At 35.5% G+C, this 17,059-nt stretch overlaps 1 protein-coding gene across 1 annotated transcript in view; it reads right to left on the reverse strand.

Annotated features, from left to right (window-relative positions):
* The window catches only part of cpo (couch potato), a 572,642-nt gene that overhangs the window by 3,964 nt on the left and 551,619 nt on the right, over positions 1-17,059 (reverse strand). The window contains exon 8 of the mRNA XM_067156211.2: positions 15,935-16,112. Coding sequence (XP_067012312.2) covers positions 15,935-16,112 — 178 coding nt within the window. The remainder of the gene's footprint in view (positions 1-15,934; positions 16,113-17,059) is intronic.

A 17,059-nucleotide genomic window follows, 5' to 3' on the forward strand; every position in this document is an offset into this window, starting at 1 on the left:
CACAACATTTTCAAGGACACGCTGCTTTTGCTCACAATCTTGTAACTTATTTATCACTCTATAGAGAATAACATCATCCGCAAAAAGCCTTACCTCTGATTCCACTCCTTTACTCATATCATTTATATATATAAGAATACATAAAGGTCCCATAATAATGCCTTGAGAAATTCCGATCTTAATTATTACAGGGTCAGATAAAGCTTCACCTACTCTAATTCTCTGAGATCTATTTTCTAGAAATATAACAACCCATTCAGTTACTCTTTTGTCTAGTCCAATTGCACTCATTTTTGCCAGTAGTCTCCCATGATCCACCCTATCAAATGCTTTAGACAGGTCAATCACGATACAGTCCATTTGACCTCCAGAATCCAAGATATCTGCTATATCTTGCTGGAATCCTACAAGTTGAGCTTCAGTGGAATAACTTTTCCTAAAACCGAACTGCCTTCTATCGAACCAGTTATTAATTTCACAGACATGTTTAATATAATCAGAAAGAATGCCTTACTGGCCTGTAATTTTCAGCTTTATGTCTATCACCCTTTCCTTTATACACAGGGCTTACTATAGCAACTCTCCATTCATCTGGTATAGCTCCTTCGACCAAACAATAATCAAATAAGTACTTCAGATATGGTACTATATCCCAACACATTGTCTTTAGTATATCCCCAGAAATCTGATCAATTCCAGCCGCTTTTCTAGTTTTCAACTTTTGTATCTTATTGTATATGTCATTGTTATCATATGTAAATTTTAATACTTCCTTGGCCTTTGTCTCCACCTCTATTTCGACGTTATCCTTGTAACCAACAATCTTTACATACTGCTGACTGAATACTTCTGCCTTTTGAAGATCCTCACATACACACTCCCCTTGTTCATTATTTATTCCTGGAATATCCTTCTTGGAACCTGTTTCTGCCTTAAAATACCCATACATACGCTTCCATTTTTCACTAAAATTTGTATGACTGCCAATTATGCTTGCCATCATGTTATCCTTAGCTGCCTTCTTTGCTAGGTTCAATTTTCTAGTAAGTTCCTTCAATTTCTCCTTACTTCCACAGGCATTTCTAACTCTATTTCTTTCCAGTCTGCACCTCCTTCTTAGTCTCTTTATTTCTCTTTTATAATAAGGTGGGTCTTTACCATTCCTTACCACCCTTAAAGGTACAAACCTGTTTTTGCATTCCTCAACAATTTCTTTAAACCCATCCCAGAGTCTGTTTCCATTTTTATTTACCGTTTTCTACCGATCATAGTTACTTTTCAGAAACTGCATCATGCCTGCCTTATCAGCCATATGGTACTGCCTAATAGTCCTACTTTTAAGACCTTCCCTTCTATCACATTTATTTTTAACTATGACAAAAACAGCTTCATAATCATTACTTCAGTTTCCCTATAGAGCTCATCTGGTTTCATCAGAACGACATCCAGGATATTTTTCCCTCTGGTTAGTTTCATCACTTTCTGAATCAGCTGTCCTTCCCATATGAACTTATTTGCCATTTGTTGATCATGCTTCCTTCCCAATTGACATCTGGCAAGTTCAGATCTCCCGCTACAATCACATTTCTTTCCATGTCTTTTCCCACATAGCCGACTATCATATCAAATAATTCCGAATCCGCGTCTGTGCTACCCTTTCCCGGTCTGTATACTCCAAATATATCAAGTTGCCTATTATCTTTAGGAATGAGCCTTACACCTAGAATTTCATGTGTCTCATCTTGAACTTTTTCGTAGCTTACAAATTCTTCTTTCACCAGAATGAATACTCCCCCTCCCACCATTCCTATCCTATCTCTACGATACACACTCCAGTGCCGTGAGAAAATTTCTGCATCCATTATATCATTTCTCAGCCAGATTCAACTCCTATTACAATATCTGGTAAATATATATCTATTAAGTTACTTAATTCTATACCTTTCTTTACAATACTTCTAGAGTTCAACACTAACAATTTTTTGTCATCCCTGCTTGATTTCCAGTTTCCTGTTCCCTTATCACCGCTCTCTAGGCTACCCCGTTTCCCTGAATGTACCTCCCTATTACCCTTCCAAACAAATTTCCTAACTTATACGTACCACTGCGGTTTAAGTGAAGGCCATCTGAGTGCAGATCCCCATCTCCTACCCACCGATTACAATCTAGAAATTTCACTCCCAATTTTCCCACATACCCACTCCATAGTCTCATTGAAATCCCCAATCACCCTCCAGTCAGTATCCCTCCTACACAATATTCCACTAATAACAATCTTTGCTTTCTTAAACTTCATCCGTGCTACATTTACCAGATCCCACACATCTCCAACTGTGTTGGTAGACTACTTATATCAGCTTGCCTTACGTTGTTGGTACCAATGTGAAACACTACCACCTTCTCCTTTCCTTCCTCCCTCTCTTCTACTTTCCTCAACATTTGCCTCAACCTAATTCCTGGATAACATTCTACCCTGGTTCCCTTTCCTCCACACACTTTCCCCACGTGTCTTAACGATGGAATCCCCCATGACCAGAGCCTCAACCCTACCCACCTCGTTTGATCCCCTCCCCTCCTGGTCAGCCCTATCTTTCCTGACAGCTGCAGAAGCTACTTCCTCCTCCCTTTTCTCCTTCCCATGACCCTGTTCCACCTGTCTTTTCCTATCCTCTACGCTACATTTCCCTTTCCTACCTTTTCCCTTCCTCCTACTTCCACACATCTCAGCAACAGTTCCCTGTCCCTCATCTTCCCTCTGTTGTTCTGCCACCACAGAACCCACAAAAAAAGATTAAACCTACAAGAATAAAAAACTTATAGTTGTCAGCACTATGCTAGTACCATCAGGAATACCAATACAAGCATAAAATATTGCTCAATGACAGTCAAGTACTGAAATATTAGTCCGTAACAGGCTTTATAAATTTAGTCAGAAATATGGTAGTTGTACAGCTTGAGCCCGTATAAATATATTGGGAGATGCGGGGGGGGGGGGAAGTGCTTTTGGCCCATCCCATGGATGCATAATTGCAAAGAACAGGCATATTTGATTGAATGGAAACATGACAGTGACATCATTACCTAACAAGGCAAATCAGCAGATGCCACGCCCATTTCTGCTGTGTGCAGACTGACAAACAAAGCATTATTAAAGTGATAAATTGTTTGAATTCACTGAAATAACTTTGTGACAAGAAAGAAGAAACTCAATACTTTCAATTTCAGTCATAACAAATTTGCCAAAATGACCAAAATATTTATTTTTATCTCTAGAGTGTCGCCTTAAAAACAAGAAAGTATAGCCGAGAAGTATGTGATGGCTGTTTTTATCTACTTGCAGCTCAGTGAGAAAACGAAATACTAACATGTGAGACTGAGAAACAAAGTCACTTTATGAGTTTCATATCGTTATTGCTCTAGTGTTTTTCTAAAATTTTAGCCAAATAGCAAGTTGCACAATGTATCTGATAGTTCATAGAAATTGCAGAAATGTTGTGAATACACAGTGGTTTGACACTATAAATGTGAAAAGTCAAAATTGTTGTAAAAGTTTTGGATAAGAAGAATAATTTGGGCATTGAAGATTCTTGAGGTTTGTATATGTCACTCCTTACGAAGTTCTGATAGTTGCACTGTGATGTGTTGGACGGATTGCTGGTAAGGTCTCACTGGTGATCAAAGTTTCGGATTTTATTTAAAAATGCATACATCAATGCATATAGTTGTCGTTGAAGGACAAGGAAGATTCTTGTGAATTACGTATCACACGATATGGAGTTCTAAAATCTGCAAATCATCAACGGTAGTAGTAGTAGTAGTGCTGAGAAAACAATCCATGCACACGCAGTGAACAATGCAAAAAGATGGTAAATACAAGTCATTCAAAGTCCTTAAAAGCTGAAAGTGGAAGTAGTGCTTGAAAGTTAAAAAAAAATTTAAAATTTAAAAATGGACGAGAAGATTCGCAGATCAATGCAGAAATAAATGAAATTAATAAAGTTGTAAATAGTAATAAAAGCCAAATTAGTAAAATCGTAAAGAAAAAAAATGGAAAAATAGAAATTTTTTATAAAGAAAATATGTAATATGTAATATTGCATTGCTAAGTGTTAGACGTATGGGATAAATTTATGTGATGGGAAGCAAGATAAAGGAAGAAAAAGAAAGGAAAAGAAAATTTCTGAGAGAAATGGGGAAAAGAAGGGGAAAAAAGAGGAGAGGTTAATTTGAAGGGAATGGAAATGGGGGAAGGAAACATATAGAAAAGGCAATAAAATATGTAATATGTGAATCAATTTATGGAGCGAAGTGTTGGACGTATTGTATAATTTATGTGGAAGGAAGGAAGAATAAGGAAGGTAAGGAAAGAGAAAATAGGTAGGATAGTTCGGAGATAATTGGGGAAGGGAGGTGGAAAAAACGAGAGAGGAGGGGCTAATTAAAGTGGGTGTGAGGGATGAGGGAATAGGAGTAAATGCTGAGGAAAGGTGCCATGAATAGAATGGAAAATTGATTTTAGATTAGTTAAATTGAAATTTTTAAATATAATAATCAGGAGGTCAAATAGCATGTTGGTTATAGTTTGAGTTGAAATAGTGATCTAAATGTGTGAAACACTTTTCTGTTATATCAAGTAGAGGGCCTTTGTTTAATGTTTTAAGGATTTCCATATCTTGCTTTATGTTGGTAAAATTATGGTTATAGTCTTGCAATCTTGTGGTGAAACTCCTTCCAGTTTGTCCAATACCATATATGAAAAATTGCAATGATTACACTTGAGTCTATAAACTCCTGATTTTGAGAAACTATTAATTCTGTTAACAGAAGTGGAGTTGTATAAGATGTCTCCATTTTTATTATTTGTTTTAAAGGCTATTTTTACATTGTGTTTCTTAAAAATGTTGGTGATTTTGTAAATGTCTTTATTAAAAGTGAAAGTGGAAATTAAGGGGATGTTGGGTTTTTCTTTCTTTAAAGTGGTTGAGGGGCAATGTCTGCATTTGTTAATTATTCTTTCAATGAAAAAATTATTGTAACCATTGGATTTGATGATGATGATGATGCTTGTAGTTTAAAGGGGCCTAACATCGAGGTCATCGGCCCACCATTGGATTTTGTGATGTATCGAATAATGTTCAATTCGTATTTTATATCTTATTTTAGACATGGGTACAGTGAAGGCTGTAAGCTGTTGTAAGTTGCCTGTTTGTGAGTCTGTGGATGCATTGAATCCTGACAGATTGTGGAAGCAGTTTGAGTGGGTTTTCTGAAGATTTTGTAATTTAAAAATGTTGGGTTTCTGGTGATGGTTAGATCTAAATAGTTTATTTTTTGGTCTTGTTTGGATTCTAGTATGAATTTAATATGTGGATCAATGTTATTGAGAAGAGTGGAAGTAATGTTGACTAAGATATCATCTACATATCTGGTCCAAAAGTTGTGGTTGTTGTCAATCTTATTATGTTCTAGGAAATCTCGGTATATTTCAGCTAGGATACATGAGGCAGGCGAGCCCATTGCTACACTTCCCTGTTCATAGATACTGGTAATGTTATCAAAAGTGAAGAAATTTTTAAATAGACATGAAATCAAGGATTTCTAATTTACTCAAATGATTGTATTTATTTAAATTATTTTCAATAACAGGGTAAACTTTTGATATTTGTACACTGGGATACATACTTTTTTTTTTTTTTTTGCTAGGGGCTTTACGTCGCACCGACACACATAGGGGATACATATTAATGATATCAAAAGAATGAAGGGAGTTAATTAATTTCGTGTCACTATTTCTAGCCGAGTGCAGCCCTTGTAAGGCAGACCCTCCGATGAGGGTGGGCGGCATCTTCCATTTGTAGGTAACTGCGTGTTATTGTGGTGGAAGATAGTGTTATGTGTGGTGTGTGAGCTGGAGTGATGTTGAGGACAGCACAAACACCCAGCCCCTGGGCCAATGGAATTAACCAATTAAGGTTAAAATCCCCACCCGACCAGGAATCGAACCCGGGACCTTCTGAACCGAAGGCCAGTACACTGACCATTCAGCCAATGAGTCGGACAATGAAGGGAGTGATGGGGTTGGATACTTAAGTTATTTAATTTATTGATTATATCTGAAGTGTTTTTGAGGGATTTTTGAGACATAAATTGATAATTCTTCCTCAAAATGTTTTGGATAAATAGAGATATTTCATATAAAGGGCTTGGTCTTAAGTTGATGATTGGACAAATAGGTACACCGGTATCGTATTTTTTGGAGGGGGTTTTTGCATTAGGAAGGCTTGGATTCATAATTATTAACTTTGTTTTTTCTTGGTCTGTAAATAGGTATGGGATGTGCTTTAGGGTTTGTGTGAGTAATCGTTGAATTCTCTGGGTGGGATCCTTTGTGACTGTAGAAAATGAACTGTCTGAAAATAAATTCTTTGTTTTACTAATATATTCAGTTTTATCAATTACGACGGTAGTATTACCTTTGTCGGCTTTGGTGATGATAAGATCATTGTCACTGATTTCCTTTTTAAGTTCCCATAATTATTTTTGTTCAGCGGATAAATCTTTAACGTTATAATTCTCATGTTAGGTCCGTATTGAAATGTACGTAAATACAAAATATGTTACAAGTGTTATTTTTAATATCCACCTATTCAATACAAAGAGATCTAGTAAATTAAGAAGTAAATCTTATCATAAAAAGTTACAAGGGACATGTTTCGTCCATATTAAGGGCATCATCAGCCTCAAACTCGAACCTGTGAGGTGAATAATCTGGATCCTGATTATTCTTAAAAATTGTAAAAAGAGGATATCAATGTAGGTGTTTGTCTAACATAAAATGATTAGAATGTCCTTGGTTAAAATCGTATTATCAAGCTGCATGTCACAAGTTCACAAGATTACACTTTCTGGAGCGCTGAGTCAATGCGCCCAAAACCTGTTGAGGGTAGAGCAATAAATAGCTCAATCTTTATTAATGAAATAGAAATGTGTTTCCTTGAATACTCCTGTTGGAGGGTAAGAAAAAGTAAAGTTGATAGATTGTTAAAGATGTTAATTTCGTATATTAAGATAAGACAACAGTTTTCTTAAGTACCCGTTCAGCTGTCTATAGTCTTATTTAACTGGCTTGAAGGTGTGAAAGTTGAATGTGTTACGATAAGTTAACAGTCTTCTTAAGTAGTTGTGGGAGCAAGGAAAGTTATTCGGCTGTCTATAGTTGCATTTATCTTGCTTGAAGGAGCGAAAGTCGAAGGTATATTGATGTTGATTAGAGTTTTTTGGTGTGAAGTCTGTAACAAGAGGAGAGTGAATGCTTAGGGAAGGTATTTTTGAAGTGAATATGGGTTTAAAAAGAAAAAAATGGAGAATGTATAAATACTTACCCTTTCCTCTGTAAAGACGTAATCAGTTATGGAAAGATTAGTTGAAGAAAACAACGTTATGTGTATGTTCATTTATTTCTTTAACTGTTATGGTGTTAATCAGTTGCTATGGTAGCGTTGAATGACTGATACTTGTGCTTCTAGTATCGTATCGATGTGAGATTGGCAGAGATGGGTGTGGTGGATGGGAGGGGGTAGGCGGGGCATTAAGTTTATGTGTTGTTGGTAGTGAGTGATTTGCATGGTTGGACAGGGAGGGAGTCGTGTTGAGTTGCAGGAGATTTGCGGGGGCGGACATGAAGGGAGTCATGTTAGTTAAAGTAGTGGAGGTTCTAGAAGATGTTAATTTAAGATTTTTAAGAATGTAGTTATGTTTTGAATTTAGAGTTTGTAAAAATTTGGGTAAACTTTCGTATAATGGATTCTTGACTTCAATTAAATAATTGTGGTTTAGATTTTTGTTGTAGTATTGGTCCAAAAATATATAGATGGTTTCATTCATCAACTTTCAACTTTCTTTTGTCTACTCTGTTAATAATTGTGAGGTCTTGTTCTATCGTTGTGAAGTGATGTTCTGTTTCTTTCATATGGGAGCTCACAGCTGAAAATTTATTGTGCTTATTGGCATTATAGTGTTCTAAGTACCTAGTTTTAAAACTTCGGCCTGTTTGACCAATATAACGGACATTGCATTGTGTGCAGGTGAGCCTGTAAAACGTTTTTGCTTGAATTGACTATGTTGTGATTAAAATATAATTTTTTTTAGTGTTTGTTGTCCTAAAAGCTATATTGGTAGTTTTGTTTTTTATTGAGTTCAAGACCTGGTGAAAGTTTGGATTGTTGTAGGTGAAGGTAACGAATGTGGATTTTTTGGGTTTGTCAGGGATGAGGTTTATTGTTCATTTGAATTTGACCTTATTTATCAAAGGGTTAATCATTTCAGGTGTATATCCATTGATTTTTGCTAAATCCTTTATATAATTTAATTCTGTTTCAAGGTAAAGCTCTGTAAATTAAACTGCGAAAAGTGGCCAATTTATGGGAGTAAGGATGTAAAGAAGTATTTTTGATTTTTAATCTTTATTATTGTAATAATTAAATGGGTTGTATGAATTCTTCGGAAAGAAAATATGGTTCAGTTTCTTTTTTAATTCTATTTTTAATTCATCTTCTTTATCTATTGCCATTTTGTTAATGGCTAGTTCAGATTCTGTGAACAAGGTAGTGGTTGTGATAAGTGCAATAAGCTTAGGCCAATTATGTTTAGGGCCTTTATCTAATATTGAATTTTCATTTTCATTTAATTTACTTTTGATAAATTAATGTCTTGTGCATGAAAGTGTTCCATTACGTTTCTGGTTATTCTGGTTGTTTTAAACCAGCTATTGTATAGAGTTTTATAGTGAGTTTAATTTTCTTTCTAAGATTTACTGCTTCCTGTCTAGCTCGTTAAATAATTTATTATCAATTTAGGATTAGAAAAGATTCCATTGAGCACCTGATAACAACTTAGTGGCCTCAAGGTGAGTTTCATGTACTCTATGATTTAAGAAGAACTTCTTCTTGTATAACAATTTAATTTCTTCTCTTAGCCAAATTTAATTAGTTTTGATGTGGGTTTTAATGGTTTGAGGTGAATAACAATGTTTTCTGATAGTGCCTTTGAGAAAATTGGGTGTTAAGTTTAACAAGATACATTAAGGAAATCAATCTCTTTTCCTAACTTGGCAATCTTAAGTAAAGAAAAGCTTTACATTTTGCTTAGTAGGCTGTAACATTTTCTCAATTTTATCCAATACATCCAACATGTAGTAAAGAAAGGAAAGAGTGTTGGGATAGGTCTAGAGTTAGATTATAACAGCATAGTAGTGACTAGTTTTATAGTCTAATTTCAAAGTTCTATGTTCGTGTTCTGAGTCCTCGTGGCTCAGGTGACAGCACGCTGGCCTCTCACCGCTGCGTTCTGTAGTTCAAATTCCGGTCACTCTATGTGAGATTTTTGCTGGACAAAGCAGAGACAGGACAGGTTTTTCTCCGGGTACTCCAGTTTTGTCTGTCATCTTTCATTCCAGCAACTCTCTAGATTAACATTTTATCTGTCAGTCAATAATCATTGCCGCAAAGGAGTGCGACAGGCTTCGGCAGTCAAGGATGGGGCTTCATTCTTTCAATTTCTGACCCATTCGAATGACTGGAAACAGTCTGTGGATTTTTTCACGTGTTATGTTCTCTTAAGCATTCGTCTATATTTGTAATTACAGGAATGTGACTTTGAAATGATACCGTTTCTCACTGAAGGTGTATAAATCAGGGACGACTCACCAATATATCCGTCTTCAAAATAAAATCTGTTGGGAAGATATTCATATTCTAATACTCAAATACTTGATGGTGGGATATTTAATGATATTCATTGTCTAATAGTCGAATGTAAGATATTCATACTCTAATACTTGAATATAGTGTACTCAATAATATTCATATTTGAATGCAGGATATTCATTTTTAAATATGAAAATTAGTAGTAACATACAATTAAGAGATATATCAGCAGATAATGTAAATTATGTTACATTCTATCAGTATGTTATTAGGATAATTCCTGATATTTTAGAAAATTATTAATGTTAGGATATTTGGGATGAATCACTGATAATGAAACTTATAATCACATCGTTGTGAATATTGATGTCAAAAATATCCTAATAATTATCACAATTTCTTGTCATTAAGTTGAATACATAGGTTTTATTATTTACATTTTTTGCGTTATTATTTTGCAGTTATTTGACATTTTAATGTTATGTTAATTTAGATGGCGTGATTTTGAATTGAATTAGTTTAATCTTGTGTATTTGTATCGTGTCATATGACCTAATACCTTCTCCCTGCACGTTTTTCTGAACGATAAGTTCACAATGAACTTGAGCGCAGCAAGCGTAAAGACAACAAACTACCTCTTTTTGTACTCCAAAAATTTCTGAGACCTCTATTACAGAGCATTAGACTCAAGCAGAAGAGGGAAAGTTTCAAAACTTGATAATAGCCCATCAATAGGAAAGTTTTAAAACTTTAGTGACCTTTCCAAGCCAATGAAACACCGCTGTAATAAGGTACTATAAATACCAAAAAACACATCAGCACTTTTTATTGAGGATATAGTATTTACTCATTGACATATACAGTCATATTTAAGTTATTTCTGAATTTAAAAAGAAGCCAACCTTGAAGTATCTGTAGTAAGTTAGTATAGGTCAAATTGATTAGGCGGTATTTCCATGGGTGTACTTAATATTTCTTTCAACGTTATGTACTGTGTGTTAGTCTCGTTGTTTGCTGCTGTAGCCGAAGAGCTTGTTCAGTCAATTGTGCATAGGAATATTTCACAATGTATATTTATTGTCTCCAGATACATTTAATACCAGAAATATGTATGATGATTCTTTACAACCAGTTTGAAATGACGATCTATTTGTAGGATTACGTACTGTAGTGCCATCTTGTTGTGAAAATTACAAAATATCTTGTTTTATATGACATATGGTTGCAAGGAAAGGCAAGAATGAACAATATAAGATGGAAGTAAATCTGCAAGAGATAATAACGGTTAGAAAATAAAAATAAGAATAAAAATAAAATAGAAGAAGAAAAAGGAATTAAAGTGAGAGAAAGTTGCTAGTCTTCCACCAATCACACCTTGCGAGTAAAAGCCCTCTCCATTCTCTAGATTCAGGCTCTTTGGCACATTAACCTTGGCTAATGAAACAGCTTTTTTCCCAGTCATTTGACCGGGTCAGGATGGAATGAATGAAGCCCCCATCTTGCGGTGATCAATACTGATCTGCATTTAGGGCAGTCGCCCAGGTGGCAGATTCCCTAGCCTTTTCTTAAATGATTGCAACGAAATTGGAAATTTATTGAACATCTCCCTTAGTAAGTTATTCCAATCCCTAACTCCCCTTCCTATAAACAAATATTTGCCCCAATTTGTCCTCTTGAATTCCAACTTTATCTTCATATTGTGATCTTTCCTACTTTTAAAGACACCATCCTAACTTATTCGTCTACTGATGTCCTCCCATACCATCCCTCCATTGACAGCTCGGAACATGCAAGGTGAGTCACATATTACATATTTTTAAATAAAAATGTCTATTTTTTCTCTTTTTCCATTACCATTTTACTAATTTGGCTTTTATTACTATTTACAACTTTATTAATTTCATTTATTTCTGCATTGAACTGCGAATCTTCTCATCTATTTTTAAGTTTTAAACATTTTTTTAACTTTCAAGCGCTACTTTCACTTTCAGTTTTTAAGGACTTTGAATGACTTCTATTTACCATCTTTTTACATTGTTCACTGCGTGTGCATGGATTGTTTTTGCAGCACTACTACTACTACTACTACCGTTGATGATTTGATTGTGTGATACATAATTCTCAAGAATCTTCGTTATCTTTCAGTGACAACTATATGCGTTTTTAAACATAATCTGAAACCTTACCTGCAATACATCTAACACATTGCAGTGCAACTATCCAAACTTCATAAGGAGTGATATATACAAACCTCAAGTATCTTCAATGCCCAAGTTATTCTTCTTGAATTCTTCCTACAACAGCTAAATACATTAATTTATGCATTTTATACATTATCCAAAACTCTTGCAACAATTTTGTCTTTTTAACATTTATAGTGTCAAACCACTGTGTTTTCACAACTTTTTTGCTATTTCTATGAACTATCAGATACATTGTGCAACTCGCAATTTGGCTGTAATAACCTTAAAAAATATGTCAAAACTAGTTCCAATAAATGTTTTTTCCGTAATGTAACCCACATTACTTGATTTTGTATTGAGAAGGTGGAAATATTTTACTCTTACTTTTTAATTTAATTGTAATCACAGTTCAATACCGACCATTCAAAATGAAATTCACATCTCTTAACCAGAATACATATCCACACATTTTGGGTCCTTTTCAACAATATATCTGCCCCCCTCCATAAAAGTTGCAAGTTTTGATATTTTATCGAGCAGTCCTCTCAAAAACACTGCGAAAAAATGAAAGCCCACAGAGGTGCCACAACACTGTTCCAGCACATTTGGGCAAAATTAAGCACTGCTAACATCTATGCGTTTGTTTTTAAGAGCTTAGTTTCTGTGTAGTTTACATTGGAACAATGTTTTGTCATTATGGAGTGTTATGCAAAGGAATGCTGGTTTCACAGGTTTCTTGCCATTTGCCTTGGAATATATTGTGCCATCAAGTTGAATGTCTCCTTTCAGTTCTTCCAGTGACATATTCGTTGTATTTGTGATGAAGTCTATCCATCTCAGTTACAAACCATCACTCTCATTTTTGTTCCGTATTGCAAACAGCGATCTCACTTAGTATAGGTGGGGTAATAAATATACTCCTTTCGTAATCCATCTCAGTGCCGACCAAGTTCCTTCAGAACGTCTCCCAATCACACCTTCTGTCATTGTCTGCACGACACATGTTTACAACAGAACATTCACCTCATCTTATGCCATACACAGTGCAGATTTCACATGAAATTAATTTCATTATGGTCTGTATTAACGATTCATCACTGTTAACAAAGATGGGTAGGTCCACCTATTCAATACTTCAAATTATATGTTGTTATATTTTATTCATTATAGATTAGGACTAGTTTTGACCCTTCTATAGGGCCATTATCAGCCTTAATCACAAATGGAAAAGACGTTATATGTAACTTACAACCACCAAAACCCGATACATCAAATTGGTTTGTCTTGACTCATTGATACAACATGCTATGATCATAACATATGAGTCTATTTAAACTTATATCAATTGCACATATGAATCACTTGTTCTTGTAAGAAAACTATGGTCTTGATATATGATGTAAATATTACACATTTATGATAACACAGCAACATGTTAAAAATATATTCTTCGATTATATGATTTTTATCATGTCCTTTGGTGTAGTTCAACATTCTTCCAGAATAGGTGCACTAGTTAGATAATATCAAAGATGTATAATAAGGTTCTAAAATAGTCTTCATATATCATGTAAACATCATAGGGGTAAAGATAACACGTTAAAAATATCACATATCTTTCTGATATATGAATCTGTTGTGATGTCCTTTCATGTAGCTTTTAGGATAGGTGTATAGGGTAAACAACATGAAGAAGTGCGTAACTTTATATTATTATCAAGTCCATGGTCTATATGTTGTGAACTATCATTTTGTAATATTTATTGGATTTTTACAGTGTCGAATTTGTGGCCTTCTGACTGATGGATTGATATGTTAAATTATTCTGTATAAATTTGAATGTTTGGAAAAGAAAAATAAGGAACATTAAATTGGAAATGGAATAAAAGATGATTATTTAATAGTATCAGTTTATCTTTAGGTATATTGTTAAGATATTTAATACCAATACTAGAGTGATTGGTCATTAGGTATAAAGGAATGGCTTATGATGGTGGAGAGTGGGAAGAAAGTCAGTGGGATGGGTATATAACATGAGGGTTGTATTTCTTTTCTGTTTATTTTTGACATAAATATGAAGAATCATGTCAAAAAGAATATTAGGTCTTTTCCATTTGTGATTAAGGCTGATGATGGCCCAATCCTGCATTGTGCTTCAAAAAGCATTCGTTAGATGGCACTTGATAATCTGCCAGAGCAAGTTTCCAAGTGCCCATGCCAGCTAGTAGTAGTTGTCTTGCTATATGGAGAGTTGAGTGCCTGGTCAGTCCCAATGTACTACAAACAAGCAACTGGCTGCATGTTTTGGGTCACATCAGCTTGTGTGGTTCGAACCCCACTGTCAGAAATCCTGAAGATGATTTTCCGTAGTTTCATTATCGTAATTAAGGCTACGGTTGCTTCCTTCTCACTTCTAGCCCTTTCCTATCTTATCGTCGTCGTAAGACCTATTTGTGTCTATTAAAGAAACTATTATAGTTTTATATGAGTCCACCTTGTCAATACACCTTATAATGGTAGAAAATTATTAATTTAACATACATATTTCAGGAAAATTATCCATTCCCTTCATCATTTCAAAACTATTGCAAATTCGGATTAAAAAGAAAAGAAGGAAGGATCTTTCATGCATGTCAAATATCACAAATTCTACGAGATATTTGCAAGTGACTTTATTTTTCAACCCAGTTGAAACTTCCTTTAATTTGCATGTGTGCAAAGACTGTAGACTCAGAATAAAGTAAAAAAAAACCTCTTTTCCATTATTCGTTTTGTATAATATTCATTTACGTTCCATGTAATGCTTTGCTGTTCTAGTTCTATCCCGATGAAGGACTGTATAGCACTTACACATTTTCCACAGATGAAAAATTTCACTTTTTATTATGCTTTTCCTATTAATAGAGTACCATAATTTCACATGACAATACATTAGATAACAGTCTTAAATACTGCAAAAGCTACTCTAATCCACAGTTCGGAAGGCTGTTTGACTCGTCTGGCATTCCTTACTATTTGCACCTGTTGCCAAACTTTCCAACTGGTGAATGAACACCATAAATAGGTGGGAAACCAACAACCACCCTCTACCCCTGAAATTAAACACTGTTTCTATCCACTCCCTTAATTAGTCCAAGAACTAATACTTCAGTAAATTAATGGATGCCAGATGATGTACAATAATGTGTTTTTGTATTTAATTCCTTCTACTATTTTCTAATCTCTAATCAGCAATTGTATAACCACACTTTGTGTCTTTATTATGCTTTGTCCCTGTGGCAGTGGCAGCCTTGATAATTTTCAGGAAGCTAATAAAATAAAAAATAAAAATGTGGTTAACAAAACAAACCCATGTTACATGTAATTAAAACAAACCCAGTCAAAAATAATTTGTCCGCATTTTGTGGAGTGTGGAGGTTGTAACACACATTGCTTCACAAAGGTGCTGCTATTAACAAATCAATTGTATTAGATACTGTAAACTTAATTCAGTCATACTGCTTTACATGTTAAAAAACAAAGAAAAGAAATAAGACCAGTATTCACCTTTAGCAGGCAGCAGGCCACACACACAAAAGCTTTGCTTCCAAGGAAGTCACGACTGTCTTGTATGAGCTGCAGATCCTGTGTTTGGTTGGAAAATCTCTAGGTCAACACCAGTTAAGGGATAATTGTAGGTTTACAAAGATGAAATAACTATTATAATGTCTTATGCATAAAATTATTAACGAGTGATTGTTTATGGAGTCATAGTTTTACATTTCTACGCTGGAGAATGGCAAACATTTAGGTGTTCTGTAATTCTGCGCTACTGATAGTTATTACAAAATCTCTGTAGATACTTCAGTACATTTTTTCTACTCTTACATTTCTTCAGAAGCGTCTTGTCAGCCAAGAATGTTACATGTAAAAGGCAAGGGAAGCAGCCGCCACCTCAGCAGCTTGTTGTTAGTAGGGGATCATAAGCTGCGTACACCACAAAGACAGTTACTTACCTCCCACAGAATTATTCAAAAATCAACCTGAAAAATGACAAAGTTAACCAACCTCGGCCATTTTACTTTTGGCGTACTCGATACGAATGGCTCCGCGGTCAGAGGAGAGCAGAAAGGAGCCCTGGAGGGTGGCCATAGCCTGCGCAGCGAAGCGAACATCCTGGTATTCGATGAATGCCACGGGGGACCCACCCTTGGCGTGCATGCGAAGTCGACAGAAGCCAGGGAAACTGTGCAACACGACAGAAGAAAACACACACAACAAGGTGCAAGTTAGACAGAGACAGAGAGCAAGGGTTAGTGACTCCAAAACATCTGAAAGCAGGACTAGTGCAGGGGAGCATGCACTGCACCACAAGCACCACATTCTAAACCAAGAAACTACGTTCTAGCATTTTCAAATTTATCCAAATAACTTCAAGAACAATTTGGTTCATGGGCATAGCCGAGGGGGGAGGGGGGAGGGGGAGGGGAGGAATATCAGGATACTTCTCCCCATTTATTTTTATTCTTTGAGAACTGTTAAGAGTAATGCTTTAGAGAAATAATTGCTGCTTCTAATGAATTATGCAGACTAAATGGGATGCTAGGGTTTTAACAGTTAACTAAATGTAATCAATGACATCAAATTTACTTAGATTCTGCATTGTTATGGACAATTGCATTTAATTTTTGGTGTTGGCAGGGAGGGTTTGTTTGTACCATGGCCTTGGGGACAGTGGTTGGATTGTTTTGTGTTCAGTCTTAGTCATTACAGTTGCCTCTGTGGATCCGTGGTAGAGTGCCGGCCTCCGGATCCCAAGATAGCGGGTTCAAACCCGGCAGAGGTAGTCGGATTTTTGAAGGGCGGAAAAAAGTCCATTCGGCACTCCATGTCGTACGATGTCGGCATGTAAAAGATCTCTGGTGATACATTTCGTATTTACCCGACAAAATTAATGAAATCTCAGCCATAGACGCCCAAGAGAGATCCGGTTTACTCTGTCTGCCATCTAGCGGACCTAGAGTAAAACGGAACGTCGAAATTGACGAGCAGACAGCCAGATGGCGTCAAATCGAAATGTCTGCACACGGTAGCTGAGGCCATACGATTATTTATTATTACAGTTGATAATTTGTTTGTATAGTAAACGTGTTGGGCTTTGTTGACCTATCGATCATTATGAGGCAGAAGGAA

This window comes from Anabrus simplex, chromosome 12 (assembly GCF_040414725.1).
Source record: "Anabrus simplex isolate iqAnaSimp1 chromosome 12, ASM4041472v1, whole genome shotgun sequence".
Lineage (NCBI taxonomy): Eukaryota > Metazoa > Arthropoda > Insecta > Orthoptera > Tettigoniidae > Anabrus > Anabrus simplex.